General features: G+C 43.4%; 1 protein-coding gene across 1 annotated transcript in view; it reads left to right on the top strand.

The window, feature by feature from the left end:
• Positions 1 to 23150, top strand: part of csgalnact1a (chondroitin sulfate N-acetylgalactosaminyltransferase 1a) — a 162285-nt gene that overhangs the window by 100768 nt on the left and 38367 nt on the right. The window contains exon 3 of the mRNA XM_078534922.1: positions 6139 to 6355. Within this exon, the coding sequence (XP_078391048.1) occupies positions 6139 to 6355 (217 nt within the window). The remainder of the gene's footprint in view (positions 1 to 6138; positions 6356 to 23150) is intronic.

Raw genomic sequence — 23150 nt, 5'->3', positions numbered from 1 at the left:
TCTGTATTTGTGTGTTACGAAAGCAGGGAACTAGAGTTTTGGTTTCACTTTAAAAGATGCCTGCATGCTAATGAGGTTTTATGACTCTTGAAGAGAAATTAAAACAAGCACGAGATATAAAACTGTGCCATTGTCTAGCAACAGGGTTCCAGAGAGAGGGACCTACAGAGACAGAGAAAAACAGAAAAGTAATTTCAGTTCAGTTGAAACCAGGAGCCAGGAGGAGCTCTACAGGAAAGGGAACTGCAGAAAGCAGATTTCTCATAAGAACAGGTGAAGGTCCCAGAAACCCGGGAGTGGGGAAAAAAGAAAGTCCCAAGAAGACCTTCTAGTCAATGGAAACGAACAGGAACCTGGAAAAGGGCCTGTTAAGTGAAGTTAAGATTGAGGAGCAGGGGAAGGCTCCAAGCTTAAAGGGAGAAAGCTGCAGGATGCAGACCTAAAGTAAAATAGGCTTGCAAGAAGCCAGAATGTCCAAGGAACCAGCCAAAGGTTGGTGACTCCTTACAATGGGTATGTGAAGCAGTAGTGTTCTGTTGGCATGGCTGAGTGTCTGAGAGAAAGTGCGTGGAAGGCAAAGTTTGAATGCACGTGGTGATCCAGAGAAGAGGAACATCAGCGGGAGAGTCTGAAACCCTGGAGGTGGACCTTTGTGGAAGACGTCTGAGTGAAAGCATAGGTTGGGAGAAGATTCCAAAGTCGGTCCTTCGAGAGTGGAGATCGGAAACCCTCACATGAGGGACAGAGTTTGGTGAAACCGGTTGGCTCAAGGGATGACAAGCGTCTGGGGGGAGTCAATGAGAGATCAATAGCATGTGTTCAGGGTATCATCTGTCACTTTGTTTCAGAGTGTGGTGCGTCTGACCACAGGTCCCCTATTGATTTACAAGGACTGTGTACTTTCTGTGAACATTAGGGTATAAGATAGCTTTTGTAACTTGCGTTATCCTTACGAATCTGAATACATCTGTAAAGGCATAGGTCTGTACGAAGGAGTATTGCAATATAGTTCTTCTTTTCTTGTTTAATAAATGTTTTATTCTTTTGTTAAAAGTTCATCAGCTACTCCTGTGACTCTGTTCAGGAGCGGCCCTCCTCGTTTCTAAACAATGAATAAAAGTTAGGATCTATCAAGTCGGGTTCCACCCTGGGATCTGGCTTATCCAGTAGTAACATCAGCTGGGATCATAACACTAGTGAGAGGCCCAAATCATTTTGCCAGTTGCATCTTATTTGTGTTGTACTGGCAAGCTGCTATTGCATTCCAAGTGCTGAGTTCCTCTTTGCCAATTTGAAGAACTAGTAATGGGGGAAATGGAAGGGGCAGTGAGGCTGGAAAATCCCTTGAGCTATCCATGAAATGAGACCTTTACGGCAAAGGTATAAAGGGAAGAGCTGGGCCGATGGTGCCTAAGGGGGAGCATTTATGAATGGATGGCAATTAGCAGCGAGACACAGAAAGAGCAATTATGCCAATCTTAATGAACAAAAACCACTAGTAATGCATTTAATGAACACATATTCTCATTGTTTCCTCCTTTATGTAGTGAACATCTCCAGCACTCAGCAAGAGCTCTGCTTAACTGCACCAAAATGGTGTCTGGAATCCTAATGATGTTATAGGACCTGGCTCGGCTGCTAAATTAAAGCTAGTTCACAATAGCAACAGTTGAGACAGGGATGTAGTGTAAGAGCCGTAGATATTATACATGGAGGCTGCAGTTCTTGGCTTCCATTCAGATGAAGTAGGTGATCAGCAACCTTAAGAGATAAGGAGGCAGATTATCCCCTAACTGCACAAAGGAAAGAAAGCCCTGCAAGCCCCCAGAGTGTTCCCAAATTCTTTACAGCCAATGAAGTGCAGCCACTTGTACTAGCAGCACCAGACTGTGCACAGCATGGTCCCACAAACAGTGACGCCCAGAAAATCTGCTTTGGTGAAGGTGGTTGAGGGATAAACTTTGGCCAGGGCATTGGGAAAACCCTGCTCTCTCTGCATGAGTGGAAATACTGAGCCTCAGTTTAATGTCTCATTCAAATGAAGGCACCTCATTTTTCACACTGAGATTCATAACTCTAGGTCTCTAGGGTGGGACTTAAACCAACAACGATCTACTCAAGAGGCATGAGTGTTAGCAGCTGAGCCACAACTAACGCTTGGGTATAAAGGATTAACTACTGCAGTGCCCGGAGGAAAATCAAATCGGGAGAATCACCACCCACGATGGAGCTCGGTCTGAATTCCCATTTTCCGGTTTAAATTATGAAAAAAAATCGAATGAGGTTCGTTCAGGGCTTGTGTTCCTCTGTATAGCGTGTTAGATCCTCTTTAATGCCCACATGTGCATACAGTCCAACTTTTCCTCCCTTGCTTTTCAGTTAAGGATTTAATTTAAAAGAGTGGATAAAATCAGCAGGGTTTGTAGCCTAATCAAATGATCAGATTGTATGGTGATCTCAGATTCAGAGCCATTGGGTTCCTGGCCAGCCATTTCATTTCCAACTGGAGGGCATTAATGAGTTGGCAAACCATGCCACCCATACCAGTCTGACACTTGCCTGAGCTCAAGTAACAGACTCATACAGCTGGTACCCATGCTTATACGAACATACGACCATAGTAATTAGGAGCAATAAGATCATGGCTGATCTGATTGTAACCTCAACCCCACATTCCTGCCTACCCCCGATAACCTTTCACCCCCTTGTTAATCAAGAATCTATCTAGCTCTGCCTTAAAAATATTCAAAGACTCTGCTTCCACCACCTTTTGAGGAAGAGTCCCAAAGACTCACTACCCTCTGAGAGAAAAAAATTCTCCTCACCTTTGTCTTAAATGGATGACCCCTTATTTTTAAATGGTGACCCCCTGGTCCTAGATTCTCCCACAAGAGGAAACACCCTCTCCACATCCACCTTGTCAAGACCCCTCAGGATCATAAAGATTTCAATCAAGTTGCCTCTTACTCTTCTAAATTCCAGTGGATACAAGCCTAACCTGTCCAGTCTTTCCTCATAAGACAACCTGCCCATTCTTGGTATAAGTCTAGTAAACCTTCTCTGAATTGCTTCTAACATATTTACATCTTTCCTTAAATAAGGAGACCAGTACTGTGCACACTACTCCAGAGGTGGTCTCACAAGTGCCCTGTACAACTGAAGCATAACCTCCCTACTTTTGTAATTAATTCTCCTCACAATAAATAATAACATTCTATTAGCTTTCCTAATTACTTGCTGTACCTGCATACTAACCTTCTGTGATTCATGCACTTGGACACCCAGATCCCTCTGAATCTCTCACCATTTAGATAATAAGCTTTTTTTTATTCTTCTTGTCAAAATGAATCATTTCACATTTGCCCACATTATACTCCTTGTTTGGTGCTAACCTGATTATACCATCAGTGCCACACAGAAAGTCAAGTTCCCAACGGTATTCCATTGCCCCTGACCAGAAGTGGGAAGACTTCCTCCCATTATTTTAAACTACCATGGTTTGCACATTTCATGCCTCTTTACATTTCAGTGGTTAGTTGAAATGCTCCAGGTTAGAGATGAATAATAAACTGAATGGCCATTTGGAGTTAATTGATAGCACATCCAAAGCCAACTGCAAACTTGCAATTTTCAAACTATGTCCTTTAGAGGAGGAAACCTGCCGCCCATACCATGCAGCCAGGGTTTATGTGTGACTCTAGTCCCACAACAATGTAGACTCTTAAACTGCCCTCACAAGCAAGTCACTCAGTTGTATTAAACTGCTGTCTGCAGCAGTTCACAAAAAAGGGCCATCACCACCCCATCAGAGAACCTGGGGACAGTCCATGTCCTGCCTTGACAATGATGCCCACATCATGAGAATGAACTTTTGACAAATGAAAACGAACATGACCCAGTTCGGATAAATGTGTATGGTACAGATGTTGTGTACTCGCCTGGTGTGTATGTATGCACTGTCATTTTATATCCATCATTCTGGTTTGTAAGAGGCTGTTGTCTATGAATGGATGACAACAACAAATAGACATGGGAGGGGATGCAATTCCTGAAGGGTCAAAATGCGTGTAGGTTCTCCAGTCCCTTGCTGCAGAAAGCAAATATTGAGTCGTAAAGCCACAACACTCACGTCCAATAATCTGTGCTCCCCTCAAACACAGCTCACTGCTTAGACCATGGGATCAGTGAGTTTACCCTCAGTTGTCGATTTATGTTGCTTCATACTGTAACTTTGCTTTGCCCATGACTAATCGGCTGCGCTTTCTTGATGCTTTCCAATATTTAGATAGAAGCAGATATTCCTGTTTTCAAACACGTCTGACTGGCCTTTGGAAATTGCAGATTCCTTTCCGAACTGTTGCAGACTCCTGACTTCTACAATATAAAAAAAATTCTGTTGGGAAATTTCTCCTTCTGGTTTCACCGTTTGCCCTTGAATTTGATTGAGTTCTGTTGTGGTTCAATTCATGATTAGGACCTGTCACGTCCATTACCTGTGACCAAAGGGAAACAGCTACGAAAATTAGTCTTTCCATCCAGATGCCTTGTCAAACATTTATCAAGTTTGCGGCAAACTTGCCATGTAGGTTCAGAGGGGCTAATGCGTCTGTCGTGCAGAACGATATCGAGTAGAACGGTGATTTTTTTAATCAATTCTAATTTACTGCTTTTTCTTGCTTTAAAGTAATGTATGAGGGGGCGTGGGGGAGCGTGTTTGTGACTCTGTATGTTGAGTAGTGCCGTGCTGTGTAATGTAAGAGCAGGTGTTGGCCATTCAGCCCCTCGCATCTGTCCTGTCATTCAATTAGATCATGGCTGATCTGTATCTTAACTCCATCTACAACAACAATTAACAACAACATCTTGCACTGATATAGCAACTTTAACAAAGAAAAATGTCCCAAAGTATTTACCAAGAGTGTTATCACAGAATCACAGAATCTTTACAGTGCAGAAGGAGGCCATTCGGTCCATCGAGTCTGCACTGACTCTCTGAAAGAGCATTCTACCTAGTCCCACTCCCCTGCCTTATCCCCATAATCTTGCACATTCTTTCTTTTCAAGATAGCAATCTTTGAATACTTTGAATACTTTGGTTGAACCTGCTCCCACCACCCTTTCAGGAAGTTTGTTCCAGACTCCAACCACCCTCCAGGTGAAAAAAAATTTCCCTCACATCACTTTTAGTATCAATAAAAATCATTTTTGATACTGTGTGACTGAAGGAGATATCAGAACAGATGCCCAAAAATTTGGTCAAACAGATGGGATTTAAGAAGCGTCTTTAAGGAGGAGTTAATGGCAAAGATGTTTATGGAGGGAGTTCCAGCAGTTAGGGCCAAGGCAGCTGAAAGCACGGCCACCAATGATGGGACAATTAAAATCGGGATTACACAGAATGCCAGAGCTGGAGAAGCTCAGAGATTGAAGTCTTGTGGGTTTGGGGGAGTTTGCAGAGATAGGAAAGAGCAAGGCTTCGCAGGACTTGGAGCCAGTGTAGGTCAGCAACCTTAGTGATGAATGGTGCAAGTTAAGATATGGGTGTCAGATCTTTGGATGAGCACAGATTTATGTAGAGTGGAAGATGAGAGATCAATCAGCAGAGCATTGGAATAATCAAGTGCAGAAGTAACAAAGGCATAGATGAGGGTTTCAGCAGCAGATGAATTGAGGCAGGGTGATGCCTGCAAGGCTGCAGAGGTCGAAGTAGGCAGTCTTGGTGGTGAAACGGATAAATGGTTGGAAGTTCATCTTTAGTTCAAACACAATGCAATCTGCCCGCCTCGGTTTCATAATACTTAATAGCCTTGTCTAACAAAAATCTATCAATCTCAGTATTAAAATTTTCAATTGACCTGTAGGCTCACCAGTTTTTGGGGGGAGAGGAATGTTCTGGATTTCCATGAGCGTGAAGAATTGCTATGTGACATTAACAGTGAACAGCCTAGCTTCAACTTTACGGTTATACCCGCTTTTGCTGGACCAATGGAAATTGTGGTAGAGACTGGCACTCATCACACTGCTTGTGATGATCATAGTTGAAAGTCCAATGGATTGTTTATACAGTGCTGCTGTGCATTTTTCTATGTCAAGTCTCATTGCTATCACGCTGCTTTCAATTTGTTGTCACTTCTACAGGTATTTATCGCACAGAGAAGGATAAAGGCACTTTGTACGAGCTGACGTTCAAAGGGGACCAGGCCCATGAGTTCAAACGCCTAGTTTTATTTCGTCCTTTTGGCCCCATCATAAAGGTGAAGAAAGCAAAGGTGGACACATCCAACATGCTGATTAACATCATAGTGCCTCTGGCAAAAAGAGCCGATAAATTTCGACAGTTTATGCACAATTTCAGGTAAATTATTAGGTTTATTTTCATTCATTTGAAAGCTGTTTCAGGTAGAAATTTATTCAAATAAGTGGTTTGCTCACCCCCTCAACTCTACAATGCATGACTAATGAGGAAAGGTTAATACTATTGTAAGCTCATTGGCTAATCATTCATGCCTGCACCATGTCAACACGGTCGCCCACCAACTTAAGGACTCTGTGAAAGTGTCAACGGCCAGGACATTAACTGCTTCACCAGAAATAATTTGCAGAGGGGGTAAAATTCTAATGTGTGCAGATGTTCGTCTCTGCTCCTGATTTCATTTTGATGCAGAAACTAGCTGCAGATTGAAGGGCAAACCCTTAAAGTCACTCTACCAGCTGCTCTAATAGCCAAACACTACAACCCTGTCCAGAGTTACCCAAATAGAGGAAAGAGAGCCTTGTAGCAGCCTCCTCCCCATCAGTGAGCCTCAGAGACTTACTTTCCAAAGCATTTAATCGCAAGCCTTCTTTTTAAGCTTCGGGCTGTTGTGCTATTTTAAGGTCCCTCACTGGCACTACTGGTTCTGCGCTACAGTCACATTCCCATTGGTGGATGTAAACGATCCCACAGCACTACTTTGTGATGAGCAAGGAGGTTCACCCTGGTTTCTGGCCAATATTTATCCCTCAACCAAAATTTGTTCCTTATGGCACCTTGCTGTGCACAAATTGGCTGCTGACTACAATAGTGACTACACGTTTAAAATTACTTACATCACTTTGGGACTCCGTTCAATCCTGAAAGATATTATAATAAAGGCTATCCTCTTGTTCTGACAGTATTCCGCTCTTATTCTGCATTTTCCATTGTCTGGCTCTCTCCTGAAGGGAGGAAAATGGGTCCAGGCAGGGGTGAATGAACATGAAGAGGTACACAGAAGTATCGCCGACTGAGGCTTCACTTGGAACCTCCTGTTGTGTCAGCATGGTCTGATTCAGTTAAGGACAACAGGAGATACTTCCCAGTCAACCGCAGCCAGGGGATTCAATTAACTACTATACTAACCCATTGGTAGGGAGAATTGAGAGCTGGTCAGAATTCAAACTGTGGGCTTCCTGTTCAGCTGGGATGCCAAAGGACAAAAGGAGCAATTAGCCAAAGGCAGTTTTGAGAAGTTACGTTTGAGAGGGAAAGGCACAGAGTGAGCATGGCCTCCTTAAGATTGAATCAGTCAGGATAAGTGGAATTCTTGAACAGAAAAATGATACCTAACCTGCTAGTTGACTGTGCAGCTCTTTGGTGTGGCCTGTAGTTGGGAAAGGTGGTATATAAATGCGGACCTTTCTGTTGGCATTCCACTGGATACAGTGTCACATTTTTAATTATTGCCTTTTTTTCTGAAGAATAACACTGATTGAAGTCCAAGTGCAATGAGATTTATGGTTTCTCTGCTTATTCACTTAACAATTATAAGTATAGCATTTTGGTGATTTACACTTGGTCCGTCTCACTCAAGCAGGAATCAGTGCACTTTTGGAAAGACTGGAGCAGTGTGTACAAAATTCTAGTATCTACTTTGTGTACTGGGGACTTGCACTGGTTCACACTATCATCTGACTAGATACTGGTAATGGTGAAATCCACGATATGGGACCTCCCTACAGGAGAGAGTGGGAACACTGATCTCAAGACAATGGCCCAGATTTTGCAGTCAGTCGCAAAGTGATGGCACTTGCTGCTAACCTCAAAGAAAGCTGCCCACAAAGATCTAGGTGAACTCGGTGATGTGGATTTCACCTTTCCCGACAATAATTTCAATTCGATGGCCAGCGACAGAGGTGTCATCAGGCACATGCAGCTAATCATATTGACATATTCTTAAAGGTTGAGGCATACACATTGGATTAAGGCAGAAACTGAAACGTCGCAAACTTTGAAAAAATATATTTTAAAAACCTGTGGCTTTTTAAAATATAATGGGAGAATGTTGACATTCCACAAATATGAAATTTGTTTTCAGGGCCAGAGAGGTTGTTCAGTAATTATGACTTAATACACCATTAAAAACCCAGTTAACACCATATTCAACAAAGTGGAGCTTTTTCAGGGCTTTCTACAGAAGCTAACAGTGTAAAAGTGGAAGCACATACCAAATCAAGCGATGTTTAAGATCTCCCTATGGAAAATCACGGACAGCAACTTTTGAATTTCCACCTGTAGATGCCAGAAGTTGCTGTCAGTTTCACAGTTGAAACGACGGTGAACCTGACAGTTTTGCCATCATTAAAACCGCAAAATCTGGCTGATATCTCAAGTAAAGGAAGCATTTTCAACCACAACTTCAAAGGAAAGAATAATCGACTGTCATTGGAGATTATGGTTGCCTAATGGTTGCAGCACTGGACTAGTGACCTGCAGGCTGTGAGTTTAAATCCCATCACAGCAAGTTGTGGGGTTGAGCTTTCAGAATCTGGTGATTGGTGGATGGATAATGGATGGTAATGAAAGGAAATGGATTGTTATGAAAACCCACGCTCTGTCCAGACACACACTGTTTCAGTAGCTGAACAACAGAACAGATGCATCCATGGTGTCATGAGCCAAAGGGGTCTTGCTGGAATCCATCTGCTTCCTGACACCTTTGCCAGTGCCATAGTCTGTTTACAAAACACTTTCGAACCTTCTGTTTCCTTCTGGATTCACTTCAGTTCAGCAAAAATAACTTGGCAGATAGAAAAGGGAGCAAAATCAGTCCAGACTGTTGATGCGTTATTTTTTTTATCCTCTAGATGTGAGTGTCACAGGCAAGGACAGAAATGATTGCTCTTCCTTAGTTGCCCTGAGAAGGTGGCAGTGAGCTGCAATCCATGATTCTTTGCAGTGGTTTGGTAAATTAAGTGGCTCGCTGGTTCACTTGAGAGGGCAATTAAGAGTCAACCATGTTGCTGTGGGACTGGAGTCACTTTAGGCCAGACCTGGTAATGCACGTACAGCAGCTTTCCATCCCTACAGGACATTGGTGAACCAGTTATGGTTTTGCAACAAGCCAGCAGCTACATGGTTAGCTGATACTTCTCAAACTAGGATTTGAGCTCCTGTCCTCCTGGATTATTAACCTAGGTATCTAGATTACTAGTCAAGTAGCATAAACGCTACGATACCATGCCTGAGGCTATTACATCAAAGCTGAAGACTTTATTCAATGAGTTAGACCTGACTTAAAGCAGAATTCCACAGTAGGTATTAAACTTTTTCTTCTAAAGTGGGATCAACCTTACTGGCATTGAAGCACAGATCAAACATGGTTACAAGTCTCTTGTCCCTTTTGATTGTTTTACCCACCTGCAATGCTCACCAACTTAAATGTTCTGCACAAGTTCTGTCTTGTTTTGGGGTAAGTGTGATGCATGTTCACCATGGACTCTTATATATAAATGAAGAGACATTGGTCACACTGCACAAAACAAGGCACTTCTGGAGGTGTTTTGTATTTGGGGAACATAAATGATGAGAGACAGCAGCACAGCCTGTAAAGTATCCAGAGCCCAACATTGAGGGCGCTCTTCAACCAGGAACGCAATGTCAGGATTGTGATTTGAAACATCTTAAAGGGACCTTAAAATGTTAAACACTGTGGTCTCTTGCCAATGCAAGATGACCACCAATACTTGTCTGTGCATGGTTGGATCTTATTTGGACCTTGAAGCTGTTCACCCAGTTTCTGTGCCCCATGGAGGGCAGTCTGTCCAGGCACTTCCTCCCTGCAGTTTCGGGGTGATCGGGATGGAGCAGGAGGGGAGGAGAGGCTTCTGATCCACCTGGCGATGGACACAATTCCATTTGCAGTTCCAGTGCTTTTTCCCCGTAGAGGAAGTGCTAAAGTGGGTGGAGGATGTCTGAGGCGGAGATCCACCCAGTCTGCTCTGTGATTGTCTTCAAGTGGGAGGAGTGCGCTGCACAAAATGTCCATCGTAGCCTGAATTTGATTTTTACAAATTGGTTTTGGGTGAATACAGATTCATACAGTTTCATAATTCTGCTCCGAGTGCATGTTAAAAGGATGCTGCTGTCCAGCCATGATGATTTGAGAGCCACCATCTTTGGTCCTGGCCATTGCCTATTTGGTCACTCCAAATGATGTCATGGAGCAACATGCTCAGACTGTGCGATCATGGAGCATGCACGACGTTGGCAGGAAACGCAACCAATTTACATTATGAGCACAAGTTGCATGGATGTGATTTGCAATCCCTAGGGTCTGGAAACTAGAGGGGAGATCTAATTGTATAGGATTTGGGTAGGATAGATAAAGGGAAACTATTTCCCTTGGTGGTTGTGTCCAGAAGAATGGGGGTCGCAATCTAAAGACCAGTAAGGAATGAAATCAGAAAGCACTTTTTCTGCACAAAAGGTGGGATTTTCCAGCTGGGATCATCCGGTCCTGCCGGGAGTCAATGGACTTTTGGCTGGCCCACTGCGTACCTCACAGCGGGTCCCGCCACAAAGGGGCCTGATAAACCCGGCCTAAGAGAAGCGGAATCTGGAACTCTCAATTAAAAGGCTGTGGATGTTGGGGATCAATTGAAGTATTTAAGACAGAGGCCCATAGATTTTTGTTGGTGAGAATATCCAGGGGTATGGATCAAAGGCGGCTAAATGGCATTGATCTAATTGAATAGCTGAGCAGGCTGGAGGGGCTGGATGGCCTCCTCCTGTACCTTGTGTCCAACTGAGCCAATCTTGCCCACAGCCAGTTGCTTCTTGGTTGCCTTTAAGTGCTTCGAATTCTGCCCACAATGGGACAGATTTCAGAGCATGAAGAGACAACATTGTAGAACTACTTCAAGTAGCTGCAGTTCTGCAATGTAAATGGACTGCTTCCTGGTTGCTCTACTTGTTCCCTTGACCCTGTCGTGTGTTAGCTTGTTTAGCTGTGGCTGCAAAGACTGGGACAGCTTCCAGTACTTTCCATGGTCAGCGTTCTGAGATTTTTGGTCCTATCATTTTGGAGCAGTATTTTTGCCCTCATGGTGTTGCCTGAACATTTTATTGCACTTCACAATATTTACTAGCAATAAGCACTCAATAAATCATCTCACATCCATTGATAAAGGCTAAGATTTACTCATTTTAGTTATTTTCTTTCTGCTGTGAGTTTAGAAGCAGTTAACATCATTTTATACAACATATCCAAAATCTCACTGATACGTAGAATAAAATTTTAAGTTTATCTTTAGTATACAATGAAGCTTTTCCCGGTTTGCAAACACTGGAATTATAATTTATTTTATGTTTCCTCCACTAAGTGAAAAATGAAGTTTGTAAACGGAGCCAAGCAGTAAATAAAGTCTGTAAATACTTTATAAGAAAATATATAATTCCTTCAGGATGGATTGTGCTAGAGGGTGGTTTAGCTTTCCTCTGAGCTGAGTAACATTAGCTTCTGCAGATAAGCTGTGATCAGCCGGTTGTGCTGAGAATTTTGTGCTCTGCGTGATGATAGGATAACTCCCTACCCCCCCCTCGCTCAGTCGCTTACTGGATGGGCTATGCCAGTTATGCCAGGATGTGCCATGTGTAATGTGAAGGGTCTCGTTCCAAAGGGGACTGCAGGCTGAGGAGACGACAGATGGTTCCCAAGTGGGTTTCTAGCTTTACTGTAAGCAAGCAGTCTTCTGGATAATGGCTGGAAGGGAAATGAGAGAAAGCCCAGCATGTCACCTCCACACAAGGGAGAGCAACTTCCCTGCCAGGGGGCTGGTAATCCACACATGGGTGTTTTGTAGGACTGTACCAATCTGCTACAATTTGTGATCTGTGGATATTCATTTGGAACGTTTCCAGAACATGTAGATTATTTATCATTTTCTCTCTTATGTTTAATAGAATTAAAGAAAAAAAGTAAAAACTTGCATTTATATATCATCTTTCATGATGTTATAATACATATTTAGTCAATAAAGTTCTTTTGAAGTGTTGTAATTGTGGAAAACTTGGCAACCAATTTGCGAATGGCAAGGTCACGCAAACAGCAATGAGATAACGACAAGGAAATCTGTTTTAGTGATGTTGGGTGAGGGATAAATGGAGGACTCCCTTGCTGTTTCTCAAAATACTTCCTTGGGATCCTTGATGTCCTCCTGATGGAGGGCCTTGGTTTAGCATTTCATTACAGAATCCTCTGACAGTTTAGCACTCAGTACTGCATGGGGGTGTCAGCCTAGATTTTGTGCTCAAGTCTGTGGAATGGACCAAAACCTCCTGCCTCTGAGATAAGAGTGAGACTAACAAAACCGCAGCTGCAATTAGGAGCTCTAGACTGTTTTGTCTACCCCTTTTAATAATGTGCACGTCGTGTTTTTATAATGATACAGAGGCACCAATCACTCATAAGGGATTGAATAAACGTGTTGTGCATTCATTTATTTAGACCAGGCACATGGGAACAGTTATACAAAGGCAGGCAGCTTGAAGACATCAGCAGCAGAGCTGTGTGTGCTGTGTTCGGCCCACAGGCCAAAGTGAAACCGATGCTGGATCACATGACACACTTCCCTTCTAGTGATGGCATGCTGCTATCCCTTAAAGGCATATTTTAACAGTGCTCTTCTTTTGAAGGCAGAGAGACTCTCCAAAGAGGGCCAATAGCTGCTGTAATGGCCTGTAAAATGGGAGATATGCCCTGTGGCACTGCGATTGAGAAGTTGCATCATGTTGGGTATAGTCTTGATGTGCCCATAAATTTTCGATTATGTGCAAAATTCTTCCAGGCTCCTCCCAGGAGGAGAGGGTTCGTGCAGCAAAGCTGGGAGGACGAAGCTGCAAACTGTTGGTATGATGCAAGTGTACCTTTTGAGTTTCCACACACGTTCTTGGGGCATTTGGAACAAAATAATGACCGATTCACCTTGTGCTAGTGGAGAGGTTGTGGTGTCTCTGGTCTGAACTAGTTGAGATACTTATTATGTAAAGGTGAAAAGTTTGAGTTTGGATGTGAAGTCAGTGTTGAATGCGCCATGCACTACTGCTTTGGTACTTGTTAGTGGAAAACATTTAAGAAAAGGGGGAAATTGTGTCCAGATTTCAGAAATTATGCCCTCACTGCTCCCGAACTATTTGCTGCCATGAATCCTCAATTTTCACTTAACCTGTTTCTATCTGCTCATCCCGTTACCAACTGACAGATGAGCGATAGTGAGTTCTGAATCTTCAGTTTGCTTCAGTCCCACTTTGACTCTTTTTCTAGTGAGGCCTTACACAGTGGGAAGTTGCTCTGTTTGTCTGTGCTCCCTGTTTATACATGAAGAATTTGCTTAGAGCCCTTACCTCAGTCCAGCTCACATTTCTCTTGTTATTTGCAAGCTATTTACGTAGAGGAGCAAAGCTTATAATATTGTGTATATGGTAATTTGCATGCAACTGGGTACCCCACAAACAGCAATGTGATAATGACCAGATGATTTATATTCGTGATGTTGGCTGAGGAATAAATATTGACACAGAGGTTGGGGAGAACTCCCTCTATTAGATCACTGGAACGTCAGCATAGATTTTGTGTTCAAGTCTCTGGCCTACATGTGACCCCAGACCCACAGCAATGTGGTTGACTCTTAACTTCCCTCTGAAATGGTGGAGCAAACAACCAATTTCAAGGGACAATTAGGGATGGCAACAAATGCTGACCTTGCCAGTGATGCCCATATTCCATGAAAGAATTTTTTTAAAAAAAGACTCCACAGGTCAAACCTCTGTATATCATTAAGTTAAAGCTCTGGGCATGTTAGTCTGGCTCAGTGCCTGGCACCATTAACAAACAGCCATTGCATGGTTAATTCTGGTCGGTTTAACAAGATACTAAAGAAGCTGATCTTTCTTCTCAAACCTCAAGTGCTTGTCAATACTCGATCAATATGTGGCGTAGCTAATTTAGCAGCTGGCTGAGTTAAGCAGCAGAATGGGCTTACTGTGAATAGAGACGGTGTCATTAAGGTATGACCCTTTTGCCTCTGAAAATATAATACGAGGTTAAAAACCTTGCCAGTTCTGAGTTTGTGTTCTTACCCTTTTTCTCAACACTAACTGTCTCTGACATTCCATTCAATATGGTGCCTTCTCTCTCACCTCAGAAGTTGGGCTAGCCTGGATCCCACACATTTCCCTGCCAGTCTTGATATAAAACTAGAAGGAGAATTGATTCATGTAGTCTCACCAACAGTAGGCATCCAATTCATCATGACCTACCACTCAGGGATTTTTTGCACATCAGCTGGTATCTCACCCAAAGCCTCTGATACCCCCTTATTCCTTCAGGCCCCCTTGTCCCGTTTTGTCCCCCTAACATGGCTCTGATAGAGAGGAGTTGATGGAGATGGGGTGAAGTTGCTGATCTCCTGCAGCCTGCTGCATGTCCTAAAGCAATCCCTTACCACTGTAGGGAGCAAACTAGATTCGGACTGTGGCAAAAGTTGGAGTTACATTATGCCTCATTAGCCTTTCCTTGCTTTCTCTCTCTCTCTCTCTCTCTCTCTCTGTTGCTAAGAGAGTCAGGGCAGGACTGTAGAGTGTTGTTTGCCATGGAGCCCTGTCAATGATTGGAATGACTTCAACACTTTTCTCCCCCCATACTGTCTTGGCATATCTTTTCCCTCCCTTTTTCCCACATTCTTTCATTCATCTAGCCTGACAGAGTGCTGATGCATTGAGGGGTGAAGCACTCTGTCTGCACCCTCTCACTGACCAACAGGAGACACCAGAGAGTTCCCTGGAGTGCCTCTGCCTCATGCAGTAATTATTGCTAACTTTTGATCGATGTCTCTCGTTTGACCTGACTCAGGTCAGGAACTAAACTGTGCTGCTCACTGTACCCATGCCCTGCTGTGTGCTGCTGTGTGACAGTGTCACTGCCCCATTGTGATGGCGTCCCCTTTTTGGGGGAATTTTAAAATGTAATTTCTAATCACTCAGCAAAATCTAAAATATACATTTATTTAGTGGAAGTAGCACTTTGATGGGGCAGGCTACAGAAGGCAGCTGATGGATATGCACAATGAAATGCCAGAAAGCCTACGTGCAGGGCTTTGCACAGAGCTTGGAACACATCCTTTCCAGCAGGGAAGTGGTGGCCAACTCTATTACTGCATGCAGGCCCAATCACAATGCAGTGTGTGTTGACCGATGCCTCAGCTTCCATTGCAGCACAAGCAGAAGTTCAGACTGCTCGCAAGCAAGCTCGTCTTACTGCCACCTAAATTCAGACTGCTGTCTTCATGGCTGTGGATATCAGTGTGAAAGGAGCTCGCAGGGTGCCGTAGCTGTCCAGCAATCTGTGCTCCATCAGCCAACTAGGATTGTGAAGGCACAGCCATTTTTTTCTGATAGAAGTCAGGAGAAAATGGCTCTGCCTTCACAATGTACTTGAATTGAAATGAATTTTTCTTTCAGTTTTTTTTTAATATCTTGAAGCAATCAATCTGTAAACTTTCGGTCGCCAGCCAAGGCAATTCCCCACCCCATTTCGGTCGTAAACATGCCGGACCCTTGTTTACTGTATATCCCATAAGATCAAACAAGAAAGGTTAAGAAACAAAATGTTAAAATGATGTTGGCCTTATAAAAGCAAGGTCTCTAGAAGACTGTGACTGTAAAGTTATCTGATTGTCCAAAGTTACAGCCAAGTATCAACGGTTAAAGGTAACGAGGCCTACCCATAAAAAGCTGACTGAACATTGTTGTTTTGTGCCTTTCTGCTTGCGTTAGACAGGCAGGAATATATAAACAATGTCTTGATGACTGTGGCTCCTTTAATGGAAGAGATGACAGTTCTTTGGCCATTTAGCTGTTCAAGGGAAAAATAATAGAAGAGTAAATGTGCACTTGAGCCAAATGAATTCCATATGTTTGTGCAGCCTTGACATGTTATATTTCCTGAAAGTGCAAGAACAGCTCCTGACTAGATGTATATATACACACCCAACCTCATTGTAAAGCTGCCATAACTCTCTCTCTCCCACTCTCTCTCTCTCTCTCTTCATGAGCCTTGGATCTCAATTCAAGTACATTGTGAAGGCAGTGCCATTTTTTCCTGGGTCAGAAAGAAATGGCTGTGCCTTCACAATCCTAGTTAGCTGATGGAGCACAGATTGCTGGACAGCTACGGCACCCTGCGAGCTCCTTTCACACTGATATCCACAGCCGTGAAGACAGCAGTCTGAATTTACGTGGCAGTAAGACGAGCTTGCTTGAGAGGAGCCTGAACTTCTGTTTGTGCTGCAATGGAAGCTGAGGCATCGGTCAACACACGCTGCATTGTGATTGGGTGTGCATGCACTAGTAGAGTTGGCCACCACTTCCCTGCTGGAAAGGATGTGTTCCGAGCTCTGTGTAAAGCCCTGCACGTAGGCTTTCTGGCATTTCATTGTGCCTATCCGTCAGCTGCCTTCTGTAGCCTGCCCCATCAAACTCAACTGATTACACTCCAGCGAGCTGGCATTTACACCGCCCTTGCCCCCTACCCTGGCTGTAGGCCACTCGTGCTCAGTGTTTCCTGCTGTCCTCAAAATGACATGTGGTGTCAGCATCTGAGCTGCTTGCTGGCTGCGAATGCGAAATCGAGTGATGGTGTTTGTTCTTCACCACTGTTCCTCCCTCTCTTCCACCACTGCCTGGCCAGGTGCCAGTTCTTAGGTATCTGAAAGGATAAAGGCACAGGTTATGGTGAGGGGTGGCTGTTGGTGGGGGTAAGTGGGGTGAGGGGATTGGGGAAACGAGAAGTGATTGTAGGATGAGGAAGAAGTGGCATCAGAGAAGAAGAATTAAGTGTGACTATACTGTCATCCCTGGCTTCAGCCCCACTGCTCCATCCAGAATGTAGCTCCCCTCTAAGACTAGCTTTAACTTGTGTCAGCCTCCCAGGATTTTGCACCCTTGCGCAGATGTGCACCCACTCAACAGCTGAGCACTGTCAGCAATTATATAAATGAGCAGGCAGCAAAAGGTTTGATTGCTGCCTGCACCATAAGCACCGTTACGAGGCAAACTCACATCGTGACCCCAATGCCTGTTCTTGGGCTCTGTCCAATTTTTTTCCCCTAAGGGGACAGCCGCACAGGTAACCATGTTGTTATAATGTCCCAGAGATTGCCAATATCTAGTCTCTGTATACTGTGAGCACTGTAATCTGCTAGCTTCACCTGCTGCTCAAACATTTTACAGTTTTACTCTTACAGTCCATATGCAATTAGATTGGCCTTATCGACAACCTCGTAAATAGGGCCTGAGCCATTTGCTCACCAGGCAAGCTTGATGCTGAAATAGGGTGCATCTAAAGCATCCTGCAGGATAATGACTACCCTGATCAGAACATTTTGCGCTGTGTATCACTCAAACTCATGAACGGTCCTAAGGCAGTCACTTTTGGTCCTTAAGTGCCCAGTCTACCTCAGATTACCCTGGAAGGGCAAGGTATCTCAAAAATTTGAGCAACAGGTGAAGCTAGCTGTTTCACGCTGCTACCATGTAGTAGCAACATGAGTGGTATTCGCCACTAACAGGATGCTGCCGGCAAGCCAGGACCTTCTGCTTATCACACAAATAAGTAATGTAATGTATGAATTTCAGTGCCAGTGTGATGCTAGGTATGGAAGCCGTACGTCCCAAAGACTGGCGGATCATGCTGCTTGATGTCCCTTCCGCTGTTTACAACAGGCAAGGTATGGACTTACCCAACCTACCTGTGTTTGCAAAACTCAGAACACAGTGTTCAACATGAGATGTGATTCCGCGATTTGGACAACATTTGCTAAATAATTCTCAGTGTGCTAATAATTACACTGACAACCAATTTAAGATTGTTAGTCAGTCAGTTCATAGTGGCGCATTTACATGAACTGCAAGCTACATATATTAATGCACAGACCTGCTCCCCAACCAAATCTATATACACAGTTCAGTTGGGGATCACAGGACTGCTCTTAGGAGCAAGAATCCTGGTCTATTTTCCTTTTCTATCCCGGGTCATTGAGGCCAATTCTAATTCTCCAACAGCCCTCTGAGATCAGCAACAACAACTTGCATTTATATAGCTCCTTAAATGGAGTAAAATGTCCCAAAGTGCATCACAGGAGGGTTGTCAGATAAAATTTAACTGAGCCGCGAAAGGGGCTATTAGAACAGGTGACCAAAAGTTTGGTCAAAAGAGGCAGGTTTTAAGGAGGGTCTGAAAAGGGAGGAGAGACAAGGAGGCATAGGGAGAAAATTCCAGAGAATTGGGTCTAGACAGCTGGAGGTGCGGCCATCAGTGGTGGAGTGATGAAAATGAGGGATTTGCTGGAGGCCAGAATTGGAGGTGCAGAGAGATAGGGAAGAGGTGAGGCCATGAAAGAATTTGAAAGCAAGGCTGAGAATTGTGTTGCTTCAGGCAAGTAACCAGTTCATAGTCACAAGATGAACTCCAAATGTGGAGCTGAATTTTTGTCCCACAATTACAGTGTAATGGGCAGCATTATCTTGATGATTGTTATATTATAAATTTTAGAGCTCACTGCAAACAGCTGGAGAGCGCCGCCATACAATGACCTCATCCAGCAAAGCATCTGCAAGTTGGTGTACAGTTCAATGTGGAAGAGCCAGTGCAGGATTTGCACTAATTATAATAACATGTCATGATTCCAACAGCTGTATCCACTCTGACTCTGACGTAATGTGGATATCTTATTTAGGCAGCTGTCAGGAACTGAGCATCACACATCTGTGGTTTCTTCCCAAGCCTACACTCAGCCCATCCAGTTTCTTTTGAGCTGCTGATGATTTATAAGCCCCAAACTATCATTCTTGTATCAAAATTTGGTTCTTTTTACAAGTGTGATGCTTCGCTGACCTTTTACTTTACAGCAAAATGAGCTTTAATGGCTTGTGCAATAGCGTCAAAACGGCTCAATGTCATTGACATTGAATTATTGTCACTGCAGAATAGTAAAGGGGCTTTATTTTTTTTTTAAAAACGGTAAAGTGCCAATCCACCACCACAACTCAGCCTTTGGTCTGCTTCAGCTGAGAAGCAGAGCCTTAATTTAGAGCCTTGTTGTTTCTGAGGATTTCATTTGGGAAGTTAAACTGAAGCAGATTTGCCTGCAGTTTTGTATCTTGGCACAGATGCTCCGTTAGCATTCAGAGGGTTAAGAGAAGGCATGTGCTACTTATTTATTTAATTACTTGCAGACATCCTGTGGAAGGCCTTGAATACTCGTAGGCATTCCTCTTTCTGTTCAAAGAGGGTCGAAGGTAAAATTGGAGACTTGAGCCTCCTGTGCCTGTAGTTTAAGGTCGCTGATGCTGACTGATGGAGGAAGGAGTTATAAGCTGAGACAAATTTACTTCTGTCAAGTATGACGAGGCTTCATCTGTCACTGTACAAGTTGCCGCCAGGGCCATGTTTTACAAGTCACTGAGCTTGCCTTCTAACCCATCATTCATCACCAGAGATATAAAGGTCAGCTGTCACTGTGGCAAAATGTGTTGTGGGATGTGTAAGGAGGAATAAAAGCTCATTCAGTCTCGCTTTGTCACTTAGCTGCTGTGTGATCTACTTTCAGCTTGTGGCATTAAGCTTGCAAAAGCACCTTATCACCTGCAAAATACTTTCCGTTTTAGCTCGTTCAGAACTTCCATGGTTCAGCTATAGCACACTTGCCTCTGTGTGAAAAGGTTGTGGGCTCACTCCAGCCACTTGAGCACTTCATGTAGTCATTATCACATTGCTGTTGGTGGGTGTTGTGTTTTTATAATGATATAGAGGCACCAATCACTCATAAGGGATTGTGTAAACACATTGTGGGTTCATTTATTAATACTAGGCACTTGGGAACATTTACACAAAGGTAGAAAGCTTGAAGACATTAACAATAGAACTGTGTGTGCTGTGTTCTGTTCACAGGCCAAAGTGGAACTGAGATTGGATCACATGACACACTTCCCTTCTAGTGATGGCATGCTGTTATCCCTTAAAGGCATATTACAAAATCCTCCTTTCTTTTTAAAGATACTTTCATCCCTTCCAAAGAAGTATGACTATTTACAATACATATTCATGTTTAGTTACCATTACTTAAGTGTATAAAACTGATGAATGCATGAGTCTCTAAAGTGCAGGGGTACTTTGCTGGTATGCCCAGATCTTGTCATGGTAACCTTACCTGGAGGTTTCTTTAATTGCTTACAGTGATCTGTGGATTTGTCATTCTTGGATGTTGTTCCTGGTTGCATTTGGGATCTGGTCCTAGATGCAATAGGACTGTAAGGCAGTTGAGGAGCTGGAATGGATCTGAGTTGTCCTCGGTTACGCCTCACTGTTATGCCTCTGTGTATAATGAGTTCATAGGGCTTTGGTTCTGAGCAATTGCTTGTCACTTCAGCTGGTTGTCACATACCTTCTGTGGGATCCTGGATACAAACTTGTTGTCCCAACTGTAAACTTGGCAATTCTGTACCTGTATTTTTATCGTGCATGTTGGTTGTCTTCTCTTGCAGTTTTAAAAGTTGTTCTCTACTTCCTGACAGAGTGAAATGGGTAAGAGTAGGTATATTGGTATGCCCTGGTCTGCCTAACATGAGTTCTGCTGGTGATGGAATAGTTGCACTTAAAGGTGTCACTTTCAGCTGCAACATTGCAATGTGCAGATCTTGCTTGGTCTGTCTGCATTTGAGAATTAGGGATTTCACCATGTGACTCATTCATTCAGCTTGGCTGTTAGATCTAGGGAAATGAGGAGAAGTACTGTGATCGATATTCTACTTCTCTAACATACCCAATAAATTGCGGACTGTTATCCATAATGATCTCTCTGCGCACACTAAATAAACTGAAGATACACTCAGAATGTGGGCTACAGTTGTGCTTTACGTACTATGCAATTGTTGAATAATGGGGTACTTGATAAAGTAGTCAACAATGACAATGAAGTCAGTGCCATGGACACAAAAGAGGTCAGATGCGATTTTGACCAAGGATGGATAGGAACTTCATGTGTCTTTGTGCTGACTTGGCATATGCTCTTGACATGCCTCGCTTTTCTTGACAACGACTTCAATGTCATTGCTCATTCCCGGCCAATAGACTGTCTCTCTTGCAAGTCTTCTTGACTGATTTATGCCCATGTGTGAGTGATGAAGCTGTTGAAGAATATCAAGTTGCAAAGATTCTGGTACGATGACCTACCTGCCTTTAAAAATGACGCCTCAGGAGATGTCTAGTTCATCTCGGTAAAGCCAAAATGGCCTCATTTCATGGACATGCTGAATCGAATCAGGATGATAGTTTTCCAAAGTTTCTGTACTGTGGAATCTCTTACCATTTCTTCTTGGAGCCGCTGGCATTTACATTGTGTAAAATGTACCAGATCAATTGACGGACTTGCATTCTCCAGCAAGTATAATGTTGTAGCTCCTTTGAAACTGCTAAAATTGTTGAAACATCCTTTTTATTTTGATGTTAGGTCTTGAACTGAGGTTTTAGGAGTAGTTTCTGAGTTTGATCTGCCATGTGAGGTCTGACTGATTCCATGTATTGTCACTAGTGCGAGGTCACGGCATGCCGATAGACCTGTGATCACCGGAGCTTCAGTCTCCACAATGTAGAACATCTGTGGCACCCAGGAGGATTGATTGTTCTTGCACTCCAGGACTATGGACCTGCACATGGAATAAGTGAGCTATTTCAGCTATGCTGAAAGTTGTGGAGTAGTAGTTTTCGCTATGGCCTTCCATGTCCCTGGATATATGTCTTTTAGAATTCGCAGGAGTAGTATATTGGTACTTGCCCTTGTGTCAGTCTTGGCCAATACGAGTTGTTGCCAATCTTCTTAGGACAGATCATTTGAATCTTGGCAAACACTTCAGATGGTGTGATCATACCTGTGTTCACCACTCTTCGTCTCATCTTGCACATTATTGTCATTTTCTGGCTTGTCAAATACCTCAGGCATGTTTTTCTTATGGGATACTGGATGGTCATGCTTATTGCTCGAAGGTAGCCATAATGTCTGGTCTGTTTGGATTAGTGCATGGCTCTTTGTAGCTGCATCATCCTTTGCTCTAGTGCATTGCTGCTGCCAATGGCATTTTCTGTCACATGCTTTGCCGGATTGATGGAAAGCAGGCCATTTTTTTGGTGTATGCAGAAATACCTTACACATGGCTTGCCAGGTTTGGGTTTTCTAGTAAGTGCGCCAATGTTTGGGGTTGTACTTAGGACCTGTAAGCTTTGTTGAACTGCTGGGATTGCTTCATACTTACATCTATTCTTGAGTAGTCCTTCAATGCTATATGTTTTGGTCCTGTCCAGCAGATCTTTCTGGAATTCTTCCCATGGGAGTGGAGGCGATTCTGCCTGCTAGCTCTGCATTTGGAAAATCACAGGACGTACCCTTTGCTCTGCATCTGCTGACAAAGTGGCCTATGGATTCTGAAGGCTGTTGTTGAAATGATATGAACACTAGTCGATGAATATGGAAGTTTAACCTGATTCTGAACCGGTCTTCCAATGTAGTCCCTACCTTTTGGGGGTCCTTTAGCTCTTCTATTGTTAATCCTCATGTGTTTAGCCTGTGTAGACCTTATTTCCCAATTGCTATGTGGGTTTTTATGGCTTGTTTGTCTGGTTTAGACACATCTGAATCAAGAAACCATAGCTCTGTACTCTGTTTGAAAAAAATTGAATTCGGACAGTAGGTCAGGTGCATCCCAATTCAAACTGGGGAACTTTGTGGACATCCTGACAATATCTCTTTGACCTTCCTCCTTGTTTTATTCAATTTATTATTCAGCCCCTCTTGCAGCTACC

This window comes from Cetorhinus maximus, chromosome 1 (genome assembly GCF_964194155.1).
Source record: "Cetorhinus maximus chromosome 1, sCetMax3.hap1.1, whole genome shotgun sequence".
Classification (NCBI taxonomy): domain Eukaryota; kingdom Metazoa; phylum Chordata; class Chondrichthyes; order Lamniformes; family Cetorhinidae; genus Cetorhinus; species Cetorhinus maximus.
The sequence above is the reverse complement of the archived record's forward strand: the minus strand, read 5'-3'. Positions and strand labels throughout refer to the sequence as shown.